Source organism: Cetorhinus maximus, chromosome 12 (genome assembly GCF_964194155.1).
Source record: "Cetorhinus maximus chromosome 12, sCetMax3.hap1.1, whole genome shotgun sequence".
Taxonomy (NCBI): Eukaryota; Metazoa; Chordata; class Chondrichthyes; order Lamniformes; family Cetorhinidae; genus Cetorhinus; species Cetorhinus maximus.
The window spans coordinates 96,096,284-96,120,779 of record NC_135890.1 but is presented as its reverse complement, the minus strand read 5'-3'; the positions used below and the strand labels follow the sequence as shown (position 1 = coordinate 96,120,779).

Sequence of the window (24,496 nt, the reverse complement as noted above, 5' to 3'; positions counted from 1 at the left end):
GGTAACAAGAGGGCAGACTTAAAATAATTGTAAAAAAATTCCAGGGAAGAGATGAGATTTTCTTTGCCCAGCAAATTATTATGATCTGGAATGCACTGCCTGAAAGGGCAGTGGGAAGCACATTCAGTTGTAACTTTCAAAAGGGTATTGGATCACTATTTAAGAAGGAAAAATTTGCAGGGCTGTGGGAAAAGAGCAAGGGAGTGAGATGAACTTGAAGTGCTTTCAGAGAGCTGGCACAGGTAGGATGAGCTCAATAGCCCCCTGTGCTGTGTAACTCTGTAATGGGAAAAACGGAGAGAAGTGAAGGTGGATTATATTTTTTGGCAATGTCTCAAATCTGTAGGCGGTTTATTTGTTGTTGCTGTTAAGTTCTTTTTTATTTGAGTGTTCCATTGATCTTTTCTGCAGCAGAGGAGCCTGAGCCAGACATTGAATTGGAACCTGAAATACCTGAGTCTCAAAAGGTAGACAAAGCCGAGGATGTTGGAACTCACAGGCCGCCCACGCCAACAGGAGCCTTTGCTGCCCTGTCAGTTATTAAAGGCAGTGTTCTGAACAAGTCTGATGACAGTGACTCAGAAATGCGTAATAAAATTAAGTTCACCTCGCCGTCAGCAGATGAGGATGATGGTCTTCCACGCACACCTGGCAGAGAAATCTCAATCCATTCTGACTCTGATACTTCCATGTCATCCCTTGCAAAACCATCTATATCCATACTAACAATTCCTCCAACACCTGGAAGACAGGAGGTACCTGTAGTCATTAGATCACCCATACCTGAACATCCAGCTTTGGTGAAAACAGCATCTGAAGATGGTCCACCAAGAACTCCTGGACGTGATTTTGTGGCTGATTCTGCGAAAAGTTTAACAACTTCCCTGAGCACTGAGACAGTTCCGCCGACACCAGGAAGTGAAGGACCATTAACAGGGAACAGCTTGACTCTGAGTTCACCTCACGTTCCTGGCAGTCCATTTACATATCCATCTCAGTCACCTGGAGTAAATTCTGGAGTTCCTCGCACTCCAGGGAGAGATTTTAACTTTTCTGTGGCTTTCCCTGAAGCAAATACTGCTATATCTCCATTATTGGTGTCTAAAAAGCCATCATTGGATGGAGAAAAAGAAAACCTAATGTCTTCTAGTACTTCCCCATTGCTAAATGTGAATAGTTTGATACCACCTTCCCTTCCTCTCCCTGTCGCATTTATTACTCCTCCTAATTTCCCAATGGACCTTGGGTTATTGCCTGATTCTGCCTTGAGTCCATCAATAAAGCCCACAACTGTGCCAAATAACAGAGAAAAATTGGAAGAGGGAAACAAACCAGAAACTGAAACAGCATTAATATTGTCAGAACCAGTACCTTCTTTACCTCTCAGCAGTGTTCCAAACCAAAAGATCCCACATCACAAGATCAGCTATGCAAAGGAAAAACAGGCGTCTCAACCACCAGTCCCCACTTTTGATTCCCACTTGAAAGAGGAACCAAAGGTTAAAGTTGGCAGTAAGCTACAACCTCCTCTGCAGGCCAGCATAGTTGAAGCTGATACTAAAGACCTCTGTAGTCAGTGGAGTGATGACCAGTTTGGTGTGAAAGACCCAGCAGCTGTTACGTTAGACTTTAGGGAAGATGTCTACTTACAAAAGATTAAACCTTCTACGGAAGAAAGTGTTAAGATTAACACAGATACATTTTGGGACTGTAGAAGCAAAAAACAGCTAAAAGAGTCTGATAGGTTAGCTTTGAAAGAACTGCAGATGAAGATCAAAACTGAAGATGAGGAGGATGAAGATGAAGAATATGAAGATGATGAAGATGATAAGCAAGAGAAAGCTAAATTTCGAGAACGATGGACTCGAAGGCATAGGAAAAAACATGAGGATGCTTGGTATGATGATATTCTATCATCTGAATCTTCACCTAGATCACTATTTAAACCTCGCTCTGAATTTGAGGAGATGACCATTTTGTATGACATATGGAATGAAGGAATGGACGAGGAAGATATTAAATTCATGAAGATTACCTATGATAGAATGCTTCTGCAAGATAATTGCATGGACTGTTTGAATGACACACTTTGGGTCCACCATCCTCATATCCTTTCAAATTATGATACTCATTATGTGGCATCCATGACAGTACTTTTCTTGCGCATGGTCACTTCTGTCTTTTGAAAGGAGAGAATTTTATGGTACTGTACAGATCATTGTCACTAATGTCTCACTCTTAAATTTCTTGGTGCTGTTGATAAATGGAAGAGTTAATTAATAGAAAATAATTCAGCATATAATTCTTGCTCTTCTACAGATTGTTCAGTTAGAAAAAGAACAGGGAACTTAGTTATTTATTCCTATTCACAATAATGTGAATAACTCAGAATATCCTGTATTGAATAGTTTTTTTCCAAATCTTTCATGTATGAACCCACACTTAAGCCACGCATTTAAGCTTGTACAATATTAGGCAAATAGGAGAAATTCAGTTTGTGCATATGGAATTTGAAAAAAATGTTAACCCAGCTCCTGTGGCTGATTTGAAAAATGCACTTTCTGATGTGATGATGAGTTATCTATACCAAGATGATTCCAAGTTCAATCCTTGGTCTGTACTGAGATGGCTGCTGTATAGGCCACTCCATCGTTAGACTCAATTTCTCTAAACTAACAATGGAAATAAAAAATCAGGCAGACTTTACTGGAAGAGACAAAATAAGTGAAGAAAATTGAAAAGTGGCACATCAATTTGTTAAACTGTTAAACATTGGATATTCTTTTACATTCACCATGTGTACAGGAGTAAATAATTTCTAAGATGTTTATTCCATTTCAAACTAAACAACTTGCGTATTCACTCCACAGATACTGCCTGACCTGCTTTGTCTTTGTTTCCAATTTGCAGTTTTGCAATTCACCAGTCTTCATTTATGATCCCTTCCTTTTTGCCACATTACAGATAAACCTTTGCAAGACAGAAACTAGCTATTGTAAATATTGGGTCATTTTGACAGTGTTTAGTGCTACAGCAGCACAATATGAATTTCTTTGTATGTATTTTTCGCAATTGCAGTGTATTTAAAGAGCTTTAAAATTAGATGTAAGGAATTAATGCAGCAATCGTTGCCATGACGAATACCCTGAGTCAACTACACATTTATAGTAGTCTATACCCATCTTGTAAAATTACATATACCATTTAAAGCTATATTTTATTTATTTCAATGAAGACCTGAAAGCAACATTTGCATTACAACTTAATTGGTTTAACAAACATACAGACTTTTCCTGCCAGCTCCTTATACCTATCCATCTATATGTTATTAAAATATTATGAGACATACTTTCTGTTAACAAATAGTCCTTCCTGTATCACAATTTTGAGTTAGGCCTTCTAAATCAACATTTAACTGCCTAGGTCAACGTTTAAAATGGCAAAAGCCTTTCCCAATACATCTACTTTTAACTATCATGGTTTGTCTGTGGATCAGTTGAGTCACTTAAAATGGTTCCTGAAAAACAACTCTCATTCTTTCCCCCAGTAGCTGAAATCTGTAATGCACAAAATAAGGTTTTAAATGAAGCAAAGTAAATCAAAAACATAAATATTTCACAGCACATTATTAAATGTACCTTTTGTGTCTTTTAATACATTTACTAAAGTTGTTACTTGAAGGCCTCAACCTGTATCAAAATTAATGGACCATGACTGGAAAGTTTTATCTCAACAATTATTCAGGCCACATCTCTGCATTCTGAGCACATGCATTTACTGAATTTCCCAACATGCAATCTGTGCACGTTCATGACTTGGAGTCCGCCTTTCGTGAAGATTTAAGGATTTCTTTTCCTTTTTCCAAAAGACTTCGAAAGAAACTGGAGATTAAATTCTTAAACCGTTATATTGAGCTAGTCTGACATTAAACTGTTCTTCTATTATGAATTGCTCAGAGACATAAAACACCTATGGTCAGAGTAGGTATGGATTTTTTTAGTTAGAAAAGACAGGGATTGTTTATAATAAAAAGGAATTCTTTTTTGGTCACTGTCTCTTGAACATTTGAAATTTCAGTTTAAAAAATCCCTTCTGAGCAATTTTTGAAGCTTAATGATTTCTTCAAAAGCTTGAAAACTCTATAAATTATGAACTATTGTATAATTTACGACTTAATTTATGTTTATTTGTGGAAATGTATGTTTTATAGACTATATAAATGCACCCAAAGGTAAATTATTTGTCATCTTTAAGAAACAAAATATTTACTCTTGAGTACTTTAAATCATTGTTGTCAAATAGATATCACTGACTAGCCACAGGTTTAACTAAGGTGATACAGCTCCAGGCACATGTGCTCATTTTAGTGGAAAACATCATGTCCACACTCACATGTATAGTTAATTAAAAACTTGAATAATCTGTTTGTCATCTTACCAGTTCGTTGACAATCTCGCAAAATAATTAAAGTACAACATCATAAGCCATGGAAATGTGTTGAGATCATATGCCCCAACAGTAGTGTCCGTTACTCATTTTTTGTTTACGAATCAGGAATGCAATTAGTTACAGCTGAATTCCCAATTGGCCCCATGTGGCTACTGGCTGATGTATTGGATAATATTGTTTTAAAGTAAGAACTTTTAGGCAGAAACAAGTTGACCATGAGAAAAGTAAGAGGGTTGGGGAGGTGGAGTACGGTCATGGATATATATCCGACGACATATAGCAGGCTGTAGATGGTCCAGGTGAAGGCTGGTTGATGAGAATACAGCAAGGGTTTGAGCCCTTATGGTGTGAAATGGACCATTGTTGTTTGGTTCCTATTCTCCTAGGCTGCTCTCCTCTCACAGCTACCAAATTGTGCTTTCACTACTGCCCCCTGGCTCTTCCATCCTGTCTCCATTATGGTCACACCCCAGCAATTCTAATACTACCAGACTGTGGATACCCCAGTATTGTCTTTCTTTGATCCTCAATCCTCCTTTACCTTATGATTTCCCCTTCTAGGATTTCCTTCTCTAGAATTTCCACTCCCCATTCCCAAGGTACCAGGACACCCTCTGTGCTCACATTCCCAGTTCTCCCTGATCCCAGAAACTGTACCAATATTTCAAAAAATTCTCTCTCCACTTCCACCAGAGCCAAATTCCAGTGCTCCTAGAACCTGGGATTCCCTCAAAATTATACTACACTCTGAAAATCCATTCCAGTGATTCCAGAGTCAACCCCTACCCACCACCCCCCACACAATGCTTATATCAGTATTTCTGGTGGTATTATTTGACATCACACTTCTGTACTTACAAAATCTTTGACTGTGAGCTTTGCCGCAGGCGATTTGCTAATACATTCATTCTAATCTTGCATATTGTGCACACCTTTGTTACTTCCTGTTACGTATCTTCTATAAATGCTTACATGCAAACTGAACTGCCTATGCAAACATTCAAAATGGGGAAACTTATACCTATACCTGGCAATATTTATAATAGGGAAACTCAATCTCAACATTTTATGGGGAAAGATGTATGTAAACATTTCACCGTCATGGTTTTTGTTAATGAACCAATCAAATTAATCACAATGCTTTATACTTTTTTAAAAAATTTTGTTTTGGTCTCAACCTGTACTGATCCCACCCCTAAACTGATAGCAGAGATGAGAGAGCCTGAACTGTTAATCATATAATGTTTTCTCTGGGACACAAGTGTTTCAACAAGTGTAATGAATATCTAAGATCTCAGCAAGCCTCATTATGGGTAGTAAGTCAATGGGCATGGAAGTGCCATTGCTTGGCATAGGGGGCATGAGGATTCAATGAGGGGTGGATGGAAGGGCAGAGCTTGGCATAAGGGACATGAGGTGCCATAAGGGGGGGTTGGTGGGGGGCATGAAGTGGCATGGATGGAATGGAGCATGGGGAGTGTTCGGAGGGCGAAGTGGGGGGTGAGGACTGGGAGGGCTTTTGTGTTTTTATTTTAACTGGAACAAGGTCCCACTGCACCAAGGCAGGTCTTTTAAACAGCTTGCACCCGCTCCCTGGCAATGAAGATCCTGCTTTGGTGGGCACTTTATCCCGAGGCAGACAGGCAGAGCCAGGAATTTTCTCGACTCCACCTTGAAGATGAAAATCCAAGCCATTATCTTTTCTCATCCTAATTGAGTTTGCTTTAAAATAAACTCAATGAATTTTGGAGTCAAACAGAAAACATCTGTGTTACTTTGATGGTTAGAAAGTGTTAATATTCTAATTACAAAGAGAGGCAGGAACAGAAGAGCCTGGAAAGAGATAAATAATAAATATAACAGGAATACAGTCATACCCTTCTGGGAATCAATCAGTAAACACTAATTGTCATGCTTGCAGAAACCTTTTAGAAAGTTACTAACCAATGTTGTGTGTCACCTTCATCTGGTGCTGTCAGAGAGCACTGATGTTAGTCCCATCTCCCCACTCTGTTCATTAATGCAATTATCAGGAATCCACCAATGAGTCAATCTCCACATTCCAACCCCAGGCTGACTAAACATTGCATTCCCCCTCCATTGATGCCAAACCCCTAGGCCCACTTCACTGCTTCTAATGTCATAATATCAAACCAAATCGTTATTGGCAAATCACAGCACCATTCCAGGACTACCAAAATATGACACAACCTTCATAAAAAGTAAACACTACTCCCCGTACGTAGTATTGCTAGGTGCCAGATATTTAACTCCAAAATAATATATGGTTAAGGAAATACAAAGTTTTATGATTTCCACACAATAATGGACAGGCATAAAACTTCATCCCCAATGTGCTGATAAAAAAGTCCTAGTTAACAGTTAATAAAAATGGAATTTGGCTTATTCAGTCACTAAATCAGTCACCTGGTTATTTTTCCCAACGTGACTTGAAAATCCCTGTTAATATAAAATAGCATATCTCCTGACTCATAAGAAAGGGTCATGAGAAATATATTATACAGAATATTTATAATTAATATTTGTCATATCCAGTAAAAATATTAACATCCTCATTAACACTCCTACTAATTATGTTTTTAATTAATTTTGTAGAAAACTACTTGTTTCAGTTTGCAGACTTTTTACAGAGGGTACTAGATATAACTTGGTTACTGGAACTCGCTGCTGATGGGGCTTGTGGAAGCAGAGACGATCAACAATTTCAAAAGGAAATTGAATAGGCACTTGACAGAAACAAACTTGCAGGGATATGGGGCTAGAGTAGGGTAAGTGGGTCTGACTGGATTCTTCTACGGAGACCCAGCATGCGCTGGATGGGGCAAATGGCTTCCCTCGGCACCGTAATGGCTTTATGATTCTGTGGGTTGGATTTTATATTCCCAAATTGGTCGTGCTGCCCATCACGCCATGCTGATGAAAAATTTGGCATGATGATGTCATCACGCCAGTCTCCCAAATTACAGAAGGCAAGCAGGTGTGGAAACTGGCAGATTACCCGTCGTTTTGAACTTGTTATTTAACAAAGCTATTAATCTTGTTAACAACCTAATCGTCCGCAATATTTCATCGCCTGCTGCATTTTTCGGGCAATGGATATAAAAAAGTTTAGGAGTCTTTTGCGCCAGCTATGGGGGCAGCACAAAGACAATAGAAAAGGCATGTCAGTGGGGCCATGATTGAATCTACCAGCAGATTCTGCTGGCGAAGATGACAGTGTCTAAATGTTTTTTAGTGACATTTTTTTTTAGCTTTTTTGCACCTTCAATGAATAATAGAGAGAGCAGGAGCCTTTACAATTCTAGCCGTAACCTACAATGCCGATTCTCAGAACCCACAAGTTATATGTTCATACCAATGTATGATTCTTATAACTGCAACAAAAGTTCAACACTATATTATTTTCTATATTAACTCAAAGTCACAAGAGCAGACTATATTGCGGCATCCAAAAACAGGCATGAGAAACTGGCCCTGATAACTGCAAGGGAGCAAGGGGAAGGATTAGTCGCTGGGAAGCAAGTTTCCTTTGCACCTATAGTCAGCCTTCTTCCTGCCGGATGGCCACTAATTGGCTATCTGAAGCTTGACTGGACACAGAGAGATGATGGGGTCAAGAGCAGATGGACCCCTCAGTTTCTATTCCACCTCCCTCGCCCTGCCGGAAAACATAAAATCCAGCCCTATGACTTCTATCTTGAATCAAGATTGTGAGAAAAGTTCACTGTTTTAAATGCAATCTTTTGGTTCTAAAGCTACCTTTTACTTGCTGTGTCTGGAAACACTTCAGAGCTTTTCCTTAACATCTGGCACATACCTATAGCTCCACTGTTAAGAAAAAGAAAAAGGAAGATGGAATGAGGGAGCATGTCACAGGCTGTGCCCGCAGCGAAGGCTATTACAAGATCAGTAAGAAGGACAAAGCAAAATACCTCAACATCAGTGGCACGTTAGCTGATGAGCCACCAGCTGACACACAGGTAAGATTACAGAGCAGAAAGAACATTTAAAATTGGGATTCCAATTCCATAACATTTGCCATCATTTTTCTCCAGACCTGATTGATATCTGATGTCCAAGGTTAAATTCTGAAGCCACTTTAGAACTTATGCAACAATGTTTTTTATTTTTATGTGCAAAAAAAATTGCTATCTTCCATTGTTTTTGCTTATATTTTGTTGCTGGGGGTTGAATGTATTCAGGCTAAACTAAGTTGTTTGAGACTGAGTAGTGTGTTATTGTAGTGTGAGTGAGACTGAATTAATGTGTCATCTGCAACTGCTTTTAACTGTTATAAATATGGTTATGAGGTTGATAAATTACACACGTGCAAAGGGAGAAAGTGAAGTTTGCACTTCTTTTTTAGCCAGATCTGTACATGTTCAGAGGTCATGAACATTTTGTGTTTGAGAATTTCAGCTCTCTGCTGTTAAAATTTACAATTCAGTGAGTTTACTTTCAGTGCCTTGTAATAGGTAATCATTGATTCACTGAATAGCTCTTCTGAATCACTACAAAATATTGTTGAAAATATATTACAGTAGTTTTACCAGAATATGTAAATGCACTTTAGAGAACGCATTGCCATTATGGCCTCGGCAATGTGCTCTATTAACTGATTCTGAACACCAACTTGAATGTGTTGTGTCAAGTTTACCATTGTGCTATTCAGTGGATATAACCACTTAACTGAAGTAAATGAAGCAAGCTGATGGACTATATGACATGCATATTAACCATCCCAAGTAGTAATTTCTTTGTAAGCTATATTATCAAGTAAAACAGTATTAGGTAGTCACATTAAAAAGTGAGTTGTGTATTATTGAGGTGGTATTTTGTGTGGTTTCCTTCTGAGTAAAGATTTGTGTCCCTAATAAAAAGTCATAATCAGATTCCCCTTCCCACCCCCAGAACATTGTGCCAAGCAATTGTGATTTTTCTTTTTTCCGATGATGAAGTTGTGTAATATTGTGAATATATATAGGTATTCTCTGTTGCCTCTTCTGAGTGACATTCACATTCCCATTTAATGTTGGCATTTCATTATTTTTCCTTCTGCAATGGTTCACAGAGTCAGTGGGGTTCCACTTTTTGACACAGCTCTGTGGGATTGAACTCTGCCACAGGCTGTGCATGAGAATCCTATTCTTGCTAAACTGTACAAAGATTTCCAATCTATAGTATGGAGCAGTGTTGAATCCCCTAGACCATCGATCAGGTAGGAACTAGAAGTGATGATAGTGAGGAGTCATTTAATGAGCAGAGGAGGGTGATTTTGATGAATTCAATGATTTATAAACAGCACCACAATTTTACAATGACCCTGAACATGACAGCTGTTGTATTTTGGAGACATGTACTTGTGATATTGTGCTTTATAGCAATCTGGCAAACAAAGCAATGAAAGCCAATAATTTGCATTATACTCAGCAACAAAAATGTATGAGGCAAATAACTAATTATACAAATTCTTCATGTTTGATGTACTGGAGTAAAGTGTGTTTTACAATGCAGCTCTAAGTCGGACAAATTATAACAATGCATTCTCCTTCAAACAGGGAATGAGTATTCCAGCCCAACCACACGCTTCTACTCGAGCAGGCTCAGAAAGGCGGTCAGAGCAGCGCAGACTCCTGTCATCCTTCATGGGTGGTTTACCTGCAGATAGTGATCTCCTTAAATTTAATCAGCTGAAGGTTTGTGATCTCAGTTCCATTAATTTTGGCTGTAGTTTCTGTAGTTTTCCCCTTAACAGAGCTGTAACTACAACACTCATTTCTAACACACTGGATGTATTCATTCTCATTAAAACTGCACCAGCTGCTAGATCAAAATTGAAAGTACTCTTTGTACAGGTAAACTAATTGCAATGAAACATCTTGTTTTTTGTAACACTGCTGACTTTCTCAGTAATGACCATGATCTTTCTGTTAGTTCGTTTCTGTTTTAATATATTTAAGCCACTTAAATGTCTTGCTGAAAATTGTGGGTAGTTAATTATGCTTAAAGAATCCATTTTAAGTTAGAAACATTTCAAAATAATCAACTTACGTTTTCTTTATTTTCTTCTATCTTCCTCTCTTTTCCTGAAATTCTTCAATCATTCCTGCTGGGTAATGGTTTCATGGGTGCTGGACTCTCCCTGGACCCTTGCCCCAATAGCCATTTTTAATGTGTGAACCTGGACGGCAAGTGTCAACAGGCTATTTAACCCCAGCTGAGCTTGATGTGCAGTTTTCCATATTCTAAACCAAGAAGGCTGCTTCCACTCCCACTGCCCTGGCTCAGATTGGCGAACTCAGTACAAATTGGGGATCACATCTGGGATCTACCTACTGTATGTGGTTTAGCTCTCCACTACCTCCAGCTGAGTCAGGGTGGCAGCTTTTGATTGTTCCTTATTCCTAGTCTAGGTTGGAAACAAAACGTGGATTTGTGTAGTACGAAAGGAAAATGCATTTTTAAAAAGTCAAAACATGCATTATTTGGTCTATATGAGAATTAAAGAGTAGTTATAATGGAGAATTTTAATTATCTTAACATAGACTGGGATGGTAATAGTGTAAAGGGCAGAGAGGTGAAAGAGTTTCTAGGGAGTGTTCAGGAGAATTTTCTACATCAGTATGTTTCCAGTCCAACGAGGAATGAGGTATTGCATATCTGGTTCTGGGGGGGGAATGAGATGGGGTCAATTGGATCAAGTGTCAGTAGGGGAAAATTTAGGGGATAGTGATAGTGAGCTGCACAGAATCACCTGGATGGACAGAAAGATAAGTGAGTGGGTTAGATCAAGATTAGAAGCTGAGGAATCAAAATGGTTGCTAAGTACAGTTAGAGACAGAAAGATAGCCAAGTACAGACATTGTCCTGACAACAATTGAAAGAGAAATTGAGGGTAAAAACAGAAGAGGAAGAAGAAAAATTGGGTAGGTGGATAACATTGAGACGTGGACTGAGGGAGGTTTGAAGAAAGCTAGAGAAGAAGCAAAACAATGTTAATGGCCCCACTAAGGCAGTGGCGAAAACAAATGAACAATCAAAGCATCATAAAGTTTAGGTTGGCTATGGCAAAGGACAAGGAGCAATCCAGAGTAAAAATTAGTATTTGGGGAAGGGCCAACTTCAATGGGGGTAGGTATAGATCTGGCCTAGATAAATCAGAATCAAAGATGAGCAGGCAAAACTGTAACAGAACAATGGGCTACCTATAAAGAGGAGATAGTTCAGGAATAGTCAAGGTACATTCTTATATGGGGGAAAGGTAGGGCAAAGAAATCCAGAGCTCCTTGGATGATGAAAGAAAGAGATTAAAATGAATCAGAAAAAGGATGCATGTGACACATGTCAGGTGGATAACACAATTGAGAACCAGGATCAATATAGAAGGTTTAGAGGGGAAGTGAAAAAACAAATAAGAGAAGCAAAGAAAGAGATAGGCAGCTAATGCGGTTGATGTGGTGTACATGGACTTTCAAAAGGCATTTGATAAAGTGCCACTTAACAGGCTTATCAGCAAAGTTAGAGTTCACGGAATAAAAGGGATAATAACAGCATATATACCAAAACGGCCGAATGACAGGAAACGGAGAATAGTGGTGAGTGGTGTTTCCAGACTAGAGGAATGTATATAGTGGGGGTTCCCCAGCGTGCGATGTTAGGGCCCCTACTTTTCTTGATGTATATTAATAACCTAGACTTCGGTGTACAGGACACAATTTCAAAATTTGCAGATGACACAAAACTTGGAAGCATTCTGAACTGTGAGGAAGATGGTGTTAAACTTCGAAAGGATATAGACAGGTTGGTGGAATGGGCAAACAAGTGGTAGATGAAATTTAAAGCCAAGAAATATGAAGTGGTTCATTTTGGTAGGAAGAACAAGGAGAGACGATATTTTAAAAAGGGTATAATTCTAAAGGGGGTTCAGGAGCAGAGGGCCCTGGGGTATATATGCACAATCATTGAAGTCGGTGGAGCAGGTTGAAAAAGCGACTAATAAGGCATACAGGAATTTGACCTTTACAAATAGGGGCATAGAGTACAAAACTAAAAAGTTATGATAAACCTGATTAAAAACACTGGTTCGGAGTCAGCTGGAGTATTGTGTCCAGTTCTGGACACCACACTTTAGGAAAACTGTGAAGGCATTAGAGAGAGTGCAGAAGAGATTCATGAGAATGGTTCCAGGAAGGAGGAACTTCAGCTGTTGTATAGGTTGAGGAAACTGGAGTTGTTCTCCATGGAGAAGAGAAAATTAAGAGGAGATTTGATTGAGGTGCTCAAATCAGGAGGGGTCTGGACAGAGTAGCTAGGGAGAAACTGTTCCCTTTGGTGGAAGGATCCAGAATCAGAGGGCACCATTTTAGATGATTTGACAAAAGAAGCAATAGTAACATTAGGAAAACTTTTTTACTCAGCAAGTGGTTAGGATCTGGAATGCGCTGCTCAAGAGTGTGGTGGAGGCAGATTCAATCCAGGCCTTCAAAAGAGAATTGGATATTTATCTGAAGAGAAAAACATGAAGAGCTATGGGGAAAAGGCAAGGGAGTGGCACTAGGTGAGTTGCTCTTTCAGAGAGTTGGCATGGACATGACAGGCTGAGTGGCCTCCTTCTGTGCTGTAACCAGTCTATGATTCTATGTGGGCGTTACCACCACAATTCCACATTTACTGCCCATCCCTAATCGTCCTTCACTGAGTGGTCTGCTAGGCCATTTCAGGGGGAAAGTTAAAAATCCGTCACATTATAACATATAGGCCAGACTGGGTAAGGACGACAGATTTCCATCTGTAAAGGACATTAGTGAACCAAATGGGTTTTTATAGCAATCCGATAGGTGGTCACCGTTACTGATACTCACTTTTTATCCCAGGCTTATTTACTAACTGAATTTAAATTCCAAAGCTGCCATGGAGGGAGTTGAACTCACACCTCTGAATCATTAGTCCAGGCCACTGGATTACTGGTCCAGTAACATGATCACTATGCTGCTGTTCCCTATCTAATTGTGTGCAATTTTGAAGCATATTATGAAAGTCAACTTACTAAGGTCGAGAGCAGGGGTCAGGAACTCCAAATCCTGACAGATCTTGAAGTTTCCATGCCTGCACAGACCAGGAGCAGGCTGCACATGCGCAGATCTGCATCTTTAAGTTCTTTGGGCCGGGGACTGGCACAGCCTGGCCGTACATGAAGAAAAATGTTGCAAAAACCTGGGTCAAGTGACCTGAAGTGGCGCACCATTGAAAACCAGTTTCCCAGTGAGAGGTCCCAAAGGGAGAGGGGACAAGGGGAGACCCAAAAAGAAGAGTCCCAGACAGAAACAGGAAGAGGTCCCAGTTAAGTTAAAAAGTAGGAAAAGGGCTGCAGTTAACAGACTATAAGTGAAGAGGGCTCAGGGGAAGCCCTGGTAATCTAAGAGGGCTAGAGGAAGTCCTGAAGATCCAAGAAGGCAGTCAAAGGTTGGTGACTCCGTTCTGTGGGTCGTTGGGCAAAGGTCTCCTTTTGAGCAGTAGTGTTCAGCTCAGCGCAGCCGAAGAGCTGAAGTTATGCTTGTGAGTTGGTACTCGAGTGCATATTTGGGAATCCAGGGAAGTGGAATCTCGGGAGATGAGATTGAAACCCTGTGAGATAGGCTGTTGTTGGAGTGACTTTCGGAGAGAATTTCCAAGTTAGATCTTTGATGGTGAAGATGGAATCCTTTGTGAGAGAGACAAGAGTTTCAGTGAGATTGGTTGACTTAGTGTTTACTGATGTTTGGGTGGGTTGAGAAATCCGTGGACTCTGTTTTGGTTGCATTTGTCATTTAGTGTGCAGTGTGGTGTTTTCAACCACAGTTTGCCTGTTAATTCACATGTACCTCATATCAACCCTGAATGTTAAAAGAGTATAAGACAGATATTGCAAATTATTTTATCTTCCTGATCTTGTATAGTAAAGTTTATTTTTGTTTGTTCTAAACCTGTGGAATCTTGTGGCTTTATTCTCTTAGTAAGCGTCTTGAATCTCAGACTTTGTCTATTTTAAACAAAATGTTATGGGTCCCTAACCAAATCTTACCAAAAACTTGGGGCTCTGGTCAAGGGTCATAACACGCAAGATATGGATTGCAAAGAATATTACTGTTTTGTGCATGTCCGTGTTTTAGTTATTGCTTACAAAAGGCTTTTTTCTTTTCAAGATGATTTTATTTTCAGAAACCTGTTTTCATTGCAACTTGTCACTTACAGTTCCGTAGGAAGAAGTTGAGATTTGCCAAGAGTCATATCCATGAATGGGGGCTTTTTGCCATGGAACCCATTGCAGCAGATGAGATGGTCATTGAATATGTTGGACAAAATATCAGACAGGTAAGGACCAGTTTGTTTCTCATTATATATTTATCCCTTAGTTGTAAAAAAATGTTTGGTTTGCCCCTCTGTAACTTGTAATACCAGGATTGCTTCTAGCCGTGCTTGAGACTGTTAACAACAACTTGCATAAATAGCACTTTTAACATGGTACGATATCCCAAGGTGCTTCACAGGAGCATTATCAAACAAAATTTGACACCAAGTCACATAAGGAGATGTTAGAATAAATGACCTAAAGTTTGGTCAAAGAGATAGGTTATAAGTATTGTCATAAAGGAGGTATAGGAGGTAGAGAGGGTGAGGCTTAGGGAGAAATTACAGAGTTTAGGGCCCAGGCAGCTTAAAGCACATTTCACCAATGGCGCGATTAAGATCGGGATATATGCAAGCCAGAATTTGAGAAGCACAGAGATGGCAGAGGGTTGCAAGTCTGGAGGAGGATGAGGCTATAGAGGGATTTGCTAACATGGATGAGAATTTTAAAATTGAGATGTTGTCAGACCGGGAGTCAATACAGATCAGCAAGCAAAGGAGCGATGGGTGAACAGGAGTTGGTATGTGTAGCAAAGTTTTGGACGAGTTCAGGTTTATGGAGGGCGGAAGATGGGGAGGAAAGGATGACACGAAAATTGGTAGGGTGGTAAATAGTGAGGAGGATAGCCGTAAATTACAGGAGGATATCAATGGACTGGTCAGGTGGGTAGAGCAGCGGCAAATGGAGTTCAATTCAGAAAAGTGTGAGGTAATGCCCTTGGGGAGGGCTAACAAGGCAAGGGATTAAACTATGAATGGTAGGACCCTGAAAAGTACTGAAGATCAGAGGGAACTTAGTGCCCGTATCCATAGATCCCTGGAGGTTAAGAAGGCATATGGGATACTTGCCTTTGTTAGCAGAGACATAGAATACAAGAGCAGGGAGGTTATGCTGGAACTGTATAAAACGCTGGTTAGGCTACAACTGGAGTACTGTGTGCATTTCTGGTCACCACAATATAGGAAGGATGTGATATACTGGAGAGGATGCAGAGGAGATTTACCAAGATGCTGCCTGGGCTGGAGGGTCTGAGCTATGAGGAAGATTGGATAGGCTGGGGTTGTTTTCCTTAGAGCAGCGAGGGTTGAGAGGGGACCTGATAGAAGTGTATCAAGCAGCACTTATTCAGCAATAACCAGCTCACTGATACTCAGTTTGGGTTCCACCACGACCACTTGGTCTTGATCCAAACGTGGACAAAAGAGCTGAATTCAAGAGGTGAGGTGAGAGTGACTGCCCTCAACATCAAGGTAGCATTTGTCAAGAACCGCTAGCAAAATTTAAGTCGATGGGAAATGGGGAGTGGGGGGGCTAGCCATTGGATGGAGTCATAACTAACACAAAAGAAGATGGTTGTGGTGGTTGGAGGCTAATCATCTCAACCTCAGGACATCACTGCAGGAGTTGCTCAGGGTAGTGTCCTAGACCCAACCATCTTCAGCTGCTTCATCAATGTCTTTCCTTCCACCATAAGGTCAGAAGTAGGAATGTTTGATTATGCTTGCATAGTGTTCATTCACAACTCCCTCAGATAGTAGTCCATGCTTGCATGCGTCAAGACCTAGACAATATTCAGGTTTGGGTTGATAAGTTGCAAGCAACGTTCATGCCACTCAAGTATCAGGCCATCTCTAACAAGAGAGAATCTAACTAATCTCCCCATGATGTTCAATTGCATTCCCATTGATGAATCCCCTAGCATCAACATTTTGGGGTTTATCATTGACCAGAAACTTAACCCACCTAATAAAAACCGCAGCTACAAAAGCAGTTCAGAGGCTTTGAATTCTGCAGTAACTCACTTCCTGACTCTCCAAAATCTTTCCCTACAAGGCATAAGTCAGTAGCGTGGTGTAATACTCTCCACTTGCCTGGATGTGTGCAGCTTCAATAAACACAATAACGCTCAAGAAGATCAACACTATCCAGGACAAAAGAGCCTACTTGATCAGCACCCCATTCACCACTTTAAACATTCACTCCTTCCATCACTGGCAATATGGCAGCAGTATGTACCATATACAAGATGCACTGCAGTAACTTGCAAAGCTCCTTCGACAGCATCTTCCAAACCCGTGACCTCTACCACCTAAAGGGGCATGGGAACATCACCACTTGCAAGTTTCCCTCCAAGCCACAGTATCCTGACTTGGAACGATACTGCCATTTCTTCACTATCACTGGGTCAAAATCTTGGAACTCTGTCCCTAACATCACTGTGGCTTTACCTACACCACATGGACTGCAGCAATTCAAGCAGGCAGCTCACCCATTACCTTCTCAAGGGCAATTAGGGATGGGCAACAAATGCTGGCCTTGCTCATGACTCACATTCCATGAATGAATTTTTAAAAAATGGACACCAAGGCTGCAAATAGTCTATTTGATTCTCAGGCAGTAGCCAGGGAGTGGGATGGCATCAGTGGCTAGGAACAAAGACAATGCTTTTGTTCTTGATATTTAGTTGTAGGAGATTTCTGCTCATCCAGTACTTTATCGTGAACAAACAGCATGAAAAATCAGAGACAGTGGAGGGTTTCAGGAGAAGCGGTGGTGAAGTAGATGTTGTCAGCATATATGTGAAACCTGGCATTATGCTTTCAGATGGGGTCAGCAAAGCAGCATGTAGGTAAGAAATAGGAGGGGCTGGGAATAGATACCTCGGGGCTCCAGAGCTAACAAAGCAGGAATCGGAAGGGAAGCCATTGCAGGTGATTCTCTGGCTACATCTGCATAGCTAGGAATGGAACCAGACAAGGGAAGAACCACCCAGGTGGATGATGGTGGAGAGGGGTTGAAGGAGGATGTTGTGTTCAAGTGTATGAAAAGCTGTTGACAGGTTGGGAAGGAAGAAATGGGATAGTTTACCACGGTCGCTTCAGAAGAATGCCAGCATGAATGGTAGAGGGCTGATTCAGCAATGCAACTCCACCGGCTTTTCCTTCTTGTCTGTCCTTCCGAAATACTGAATACCCCTGGATGTTCAGTTCCCATCCCTGGTCACCCTGCAACCACGTCTCCGTAATCCCGACTATATAATACCTGTCTACACCTATTTGCACGGTTAATTTAGAATATTGTGAGCAATTTTGGGCCCCGTATCTCAGGAAGGATGTTCTGGCCTTGGAGAGGGTCCAGAGGAGGTTCACGAGAACAATCCCAGGAATGAAAGGCTTAACATATGAGGAACGTTTGTGGACTCTGGGTCTATACTCGATGGAGTTTAGAAGGATGAGGGGATATCTGATTGAAACTTACAGAATAGTGAAAGGCCTGGATAGAGTGGACGTGGGGAAGATGTTTCCATTAGTAGGAGAGACTAGGACCCGAGGGCACAGCCTCAGAGTAAAGGGAAGACCTTTTAGAACAGAGATGAGGAGAAACTTCTTTAGCCAGAGAGTGGTGAATCTATGGAATTCATTGCCACAGAAGGCTGTGGAGGCCAGGTCATTGAGTGTATTTAAGACCGAGATAGATAGGTTCTTGATTGGTAAGGGGATCAAAGGTTACAGGGAGAAGGCGGGAGAATGGGGTTGAGAAACTTATCAGCCATGATTGAATGGCGGAGCAGACTCGATGGGCCGAATGGCCTAATTTCTGCTCCTATGTCTTATGGTCTTAATTCATTCACTTTATTGCGAATTCTCCCCGTGTTAAGGCACAAAGCTTTAAGGCTTGTCTTTTTAACATTACTTGTCCCATTCCCACTATTTTTCACTGATGCCCTGTTTGATTCTTGCCCTTGATTTCTCTGCCTATCACTTTTCTTATTCCCTTTCCTGTCTTTTGTTCTTGTCCTTGATTTCCCTTCCTCTGACTCCTTGCATAGGTTCCCATCCCCCTGCCATTTTAGTTTAAACCCTCCCCAACCACTCTAGCAAATATTCCCCCTAGGACATCAGTCCCGGTCCTGCCCAGGTGTAACCCGTCCAGTTTGTACTGGTCCCACCTCCCCCAGAACCGATCCCAATGTCCCAGGAATCTGAAACCCTCCCGCTCACACCATCTCTTCAGCCACATATTCATCCGATATATTCTTCTATTTCTACTTTGACTAGCACGTGGCACTAGTAATAATCCTGAGATCACTACCTTTGAGGTCCTACTTTTCAATTTACTTCCTAACTCCCTATATTCTGCTTTTAGGACCTCATCCCTTTTTTTTTACCTATGTCTGATTTTCTTTCCCTTCAGGTTATCGCAGACATGCGAGAAAAGCGATATGAGGATGAGGGAATTGGAAGTAGCTACATGTTCAGGGTAGACCATGATTCCATTATTGATGCCACAAAGTGTGGCAATTTTGCCAGATTTATCAATCATAGCTGCAATGTAAGTATTTATGTTTATCAAAAGTATTCAACTGTTAAAATTTTAACATGTAAGATTTAATACATAACAGAAGCTAGTATTAATTTGACTTGAATGTTTATACATTATAATCTAGAAACTGTATCAAATGATCACTAATTTTCTAATAGTAAATCCTGCCAAACTTTGAAATATAAACAGAAAGTCCTGGAAATACTCAGCAGACAAGGCAGCAGCTGCCAAACTTTTGATTTGCTGATTTTACAATGAATGTTATCACATGCAGGTTTTTTTGAGACAGCAATAGATTGGCACAACTTTACATTTGTTGCTGATTTGTTGCTGTAATAGAAGCTACACAAGTAGTTGCATTTCTTGTAATCTACAGAAATGCAATTCACAGGTCTAAGCTGCTGAGATCTAATTGGAAGTTACCTTCTGTGAACCAGAACCTTATATTTACTCGAATGCCACACAACAAAACTGCTCCTTAAACTCTGAACTTCAGTTTAAATTTTAACCAAGCCGGAGGCTTGCACAACATATCTGGGATAAACTGAATTTACTTTTAGACTTGAATGTTTGACACAGTAATGATTTTTGGAAATTATTGATGGATGTTCTCTTCAAGTTGAGAAAATAGTGTTGGGACTAAAGAAATATCTGTTAAAACTGAAGGTGTCTTCAGCCAGTCTTGGCCTAGGAAGAAATCCTAGAAACAAGCTTGGTCACAAAACTACTGTGCTGTCCTTCCTAACCCTGAATTCCTTTTCTCTATAAACAGCCGAATTGCTACGCTAAAGTTATCACAGTGGAGTCGCAAAAGAAGATAGTGATTTACTCCAAACAGCAGATAAATGTGAATGAGGAGATCACATATGACTACAAATTCCCCATTGAAGATGTGAAAATTCCATGTCTGTGTGGTGCAGAACACTGTAGAGGAACCCTCAATTGAAAGGGACTGGTCTGAGATGCTCCATTTGAGAGCGGTAACCTAGATGTGGTTGCACTTGCCAAACCAACAATTCGCACTTCTGCTGAACCTAAGGCTAAAACGCACATAAGTGTTGGGACTGCATTTAGGATTCAGGTGCTCTTCCTCTGGAAAGAAAGGTGTTTACCACTTCATGTCACAGTAAACTAGTACAGTACTAGTTCTTCCTCCCAGGTCCCATGCAGTGGAGCAGGGTCCCCACTCTTCCTTCCGCCTAAGTGAATGCTGCTACTTTTTCTTTTGAGTTCTTTTATACATTAAAAAAGAGAAAATGCGAAGAAATGGCCATTGAATACTTGAAAAGGTTTATGGTTTGCAGATGAAGAGACATTTCTACGCAAGTAATTAAAGTAGTTGATGGGAATTTATGGCCTCAGCAATAGCATCCTGTATGTTTAACCTAAGTTTGGTGCTTTTTAAAAATGCTTTATTTCCCTTATTTTCCTTTACATATTTTAATTTTAACAATTTTTTTTTGCAAATTGTAGATATGCTGGCTTAGCAAATTTTTATTTTTGTGCTAATGCACTAGGGTTTGGCCTATGGAGGCTTTGTGCACTATTCGCTTTCAGACTTGCACGTGACTATTGGTAATCACCTTCTCTGTATAAAATTCCAGGGTTTTTTGTGCTGTAGTGGGTATCCCTAACCAAGAGAGCTCTCTTCCTGTTGTTTATATTGTACAAAATAATTTCTATCTACAGGAAAAAAAAACACAAAAAAACTTTCTAACCTCTGACAGAATTTTCACAACAAATTTCATTTATAATTTTTGTGAAGTTTTCAGGGATCATTTCAAACATGTAAACATTAAAAAAAGTTTTTTGAGCTCAATTTTCATCTTGTACATAGCGCACCCGGGTTTCTCCTCTCTGAACATTGTTTCTTGTAGAAACATATCCTTTCAAATAAAAAGAATTTTGCTGGTTCCTTTGTACTTCAAAAGCTTGTAAATAATTTATTAAGAAAGTGAATATTGTAATTTGGGTTGTTGAAATACAACTCTGTCTAGAGGAGGCAAATTTAAAAAAATGTTTAACAATGAGCTGGTAGCAATTTTTTCAGCTTGTGTCAAGCTTTGTATCATGTAAATTCTGTATAAATATTACCTCTATCAATTACCTAGATTTATTGGAAGCATTAAGGAATACAGTGAAAATGTTAAAAGGTCAGACTTTTTCATCTCTGATACCTGCTGTGCAAATTGTATTTATTTGGAGGAAGAAAGGAGTGTACAGAAATTAGAAAAAAATGGCATCCCTTATATGTGTGTTAGCCAAGCATAAACTGGATATCAAAGTTTTTTAGTTCCTCCTTAATATCCACTGTAATTTTTTTCTCAAAAACACTGTAAGGGACACTCGGTACCTAATAAAGGGTTATTATTTTAAAACTAGCTCATTTTGCTTGTTTTTTCCTAATATTGTACAGATGCTGTTATTTTAACCCTTTCACTCATAGATACCAGGTTACCAGATTTTATTTGATTGTTCCCTGGACAATATATCCTCGTAAACCAACGTTATGTACAGTAGCTCTCTGATCATCACTGTATTTAATCATTCTGGCACAAATAAATTATAATTTCTCATTGAAATCATTACTCATAAAAATATATTTATTCATAAACCTATGATGTTTCTGTAGCTATCTTGTCACTTTTATCAGTCTTTAACACTTGACCGAATACAATTCCTTCATCACTTTGCTGGGAACAAGCTGTCTTGTGACTGGTTGTAGCTAGGAAGAGGTGTGTGAAAGGGTTAAACCTAAAAGTGTTTGGGTTTTTTTTTCTTCAGGGAAGTGGGGTATGGGGGACCCGGTGAAATTCAGAGGGGTCAAGGTGTGAAAAGTTTTGAAAGAACAAGAAATACACCTGTTAGCTCTAGGGTTTTGTTTTATTACAGTTTCTGCTTTGGTGATGTAGGGATTATTTTGTGCTTGCAAATTTCCAGATGGAATCAAATGAATTTGAGTGTTTTTGTTTTGTGCAAATAGAAACTGGTGTTAAGTGTCTCATTTTGATGAAAGTGAAACTGTTCTGTGGTTGTGTTTTACTTGTAAATATTTCTTCATATTTTTGTGAATTCATTACTATGTAACAATGTATGATAGTACCTTTTATAAAGCAATCCATAAATATACTGACCTTTTCTTACAGATAAACTGGATGTTGTCATTTATTCTGAAAAAGTAATTTCAAGAGTTGTACATATATTTGTGGCATTCTCTAGGCTCAGGTTAAGAGATTTATTTTAATTACCAGGTTAAACACTTGAGCTGTTTGCTGTTTCCTTGTATAACAAACAGAAGAAGTTTCTCTGTCTCTGCTACAGTTAGAAAAACTTTTGTACTATATTGCAGATTTAAATGACTGAAAATGTACAAAGATTATTCATTAATTAAATCACCAATATAGGTTGAGCAAGTTAAGCAACTGGGAAAATCAGGGGAATATTTGTACCTTTATAAGATTTCAGGGTGGACTCCATGTAATGCCAATAAAAAGGATTTCAAGAACATTTTACAAGGATTATTTTGATGCTTTAGCTGACACACCACAGGCAGAGACAGAGAAACTTGAGAGCTTCAGTATGTGAAGTTTAGAATTAAAATAGAAGCAGCCTATCTTAGGAGAAGTAATTTGTAAATTGCTTCCTGTGAGCCTGTTCAAATCTCACCAGTGGATGGCAAAACACCGAATTTCAATTCTTTGATAATATCGCACATACCAAGCTTTTTTTAAATTCATTTACAGGAAGCGGGCTTCGCTGGCTAAGCCAGCATTTATTGCCCAGCCCTAATTGCCCTTGAGAAGGTGGTGGTGAGCTGCCTTCTTGAACAGCTGCAGTCCATGTGGTGTAGGAACACCCACAGCGCTGTTAGGAAGTGAGTTCCAGGATTTTGACCCAGCGATATTGAAGGAATGGCAATATATTTCCAAGTCAGGATGGTGTATGGCTTTGAGGGCAACTTCCAGGTGGTGGTATTCCCACCCATCTGCTGCCCTTATCCTTCTAAATGGTAGTAGTCATGGGTTTGGAAAGTGCTGCCTTAAGGAGCCTTGGTGAATTCCTGCAGTGCATCTTGTAGATGATACATACTTGCTGCCACTGTGCATGGATGCTGGAGGGAGTGAATGTTTGTGGATGGGGTGCCAATCAAGCAGGCTGCTTTGTCCTGGATAGTGTCAAGCTTCTTGAGTGTTGTTGGACCTGCACTCTCTAGGCAAGCGGAGAGTATCCCATCACATTCTTGACTTGTGCTTTGTAGATGGTGGACAGGTTTTGGGGAGTCAGAAGATGAGTCATGCGCTGCAGAATTCCTAGCTTCTGACCTGCTCTTGTAGCCACATTATTTATATGGCTAGTCCAGTTCAGTTTCTGGTCAATGGTAACCCCCAGGATGTTGATAATGGGGGATTCAGTGATGATAATGCCATTGAATGTCAAGGGGCAATGGTTAGATTCTCTCTTGTTGGAGATGGTCATTGCCTGACACTTGTATGGTGTGAATGTTACTTGCCACTTGTCAGCCCAAGCCTGGATATTGTCCAGGTCTTTCTGCATTTGGACATGTATCTGAGGAATTGCGAATGGTGTTGAACATTGTGCAATCATCAGCGAAAATCCCCACTTCTGACTTTATGATGCACTCTTCATTTTAAATTATCTCAAACAATTCAAAGTAGTTGTAATTAAAAAAAACTTTGCACATTCAAACCAAGCCAAGTCACTTAATTGGCCATTCCTTTTTTTAAATTTAGGCAGGTATTACAACCCAAAGTTTTATGTTGTACATAATGCACAATACAAATGATTCTACTATTAAAAATATAACTTCCACATTTTTCTACATTGGAGAATTAATATGAGATTTGGTCTAGGAGTCACAGATCAATTATAGTATGATTGTTTTTTGGCAGATCAGGTTACATGACAAATGACTGACACTTTAAATTATAATGGACACATCTCTACATTTTTAACTATATACTAATTGATCAGCCACAGCTTTGCTCATGATAAATCAGATTATATGCTATAAATGCATACATATCATGTAATTCAAATGTATTATCTTTCTACTAAAATCAAATTGCTCCCCTTTAAGGTCAAAACATTGAAATGTTAAGTTGATAGAGCCTCATATCAATCACAATTTAATTGTTCGATAATGGGACTGTGTAGAATGAGGTCAATTAGTGTTTAATTGTACTTCAGGCTACAAATCAACACCCAGAATGAAACATCTGGCTTCATTTATTTTTTAAGGTATGGTTGTTGAGGTTAGTTTTAAATCATAGGCTAAAGATAGAGAGACTTGTTCGT

General features: G+C 39.7%; 1 protein-coding gene across 2 annotated transcripts in view; it reads left to right on the top strand.

Annotated features, from left to right (window-relative positions):
- setd1ba (SET domain containing 1B, histone lysine methyltransferase a) overlaps positions 1 to 22,331 on the top strand; it is a 144,288-nt gene extending 121,957 nt beyond the window's left edge. For both annotated transcript variants that reach the window (XM_078554148.1, XM_078554146.1), the window contains 6 exons: positions 412 to 2,106; positions 8,284 to 8,450; positions 10,029 to 10,166; positions 14,701 to 14,820; positions 19,052 to 19,189; positions 19,953 to 22,331. In XM_078554148.1, coding sequence (XP_078410274.1) covers positions 412 to 2,106; positions 8,284 to 8,450; positions 10,029 to 10,166; positions 14,701 to 14,820; positions 19,052 to 19,189; positions 19,953 to 20,126 — 2,432 coding nt within the window. In that variant the 3' untranslated portion in view covers positions 20,127 to 22,331. The remainder of the gene's footprint in view (positions 1 to 411; positions 2,107 to 8,283; positions 8,451 to 10,028; positions 10,167 to 14,700; positions 14,821 to 19,051; positions 19,190 to 19,952) is intronic.
- Positions 22,332 to 24,496: the final 2,165 nt, after the last annotated feature.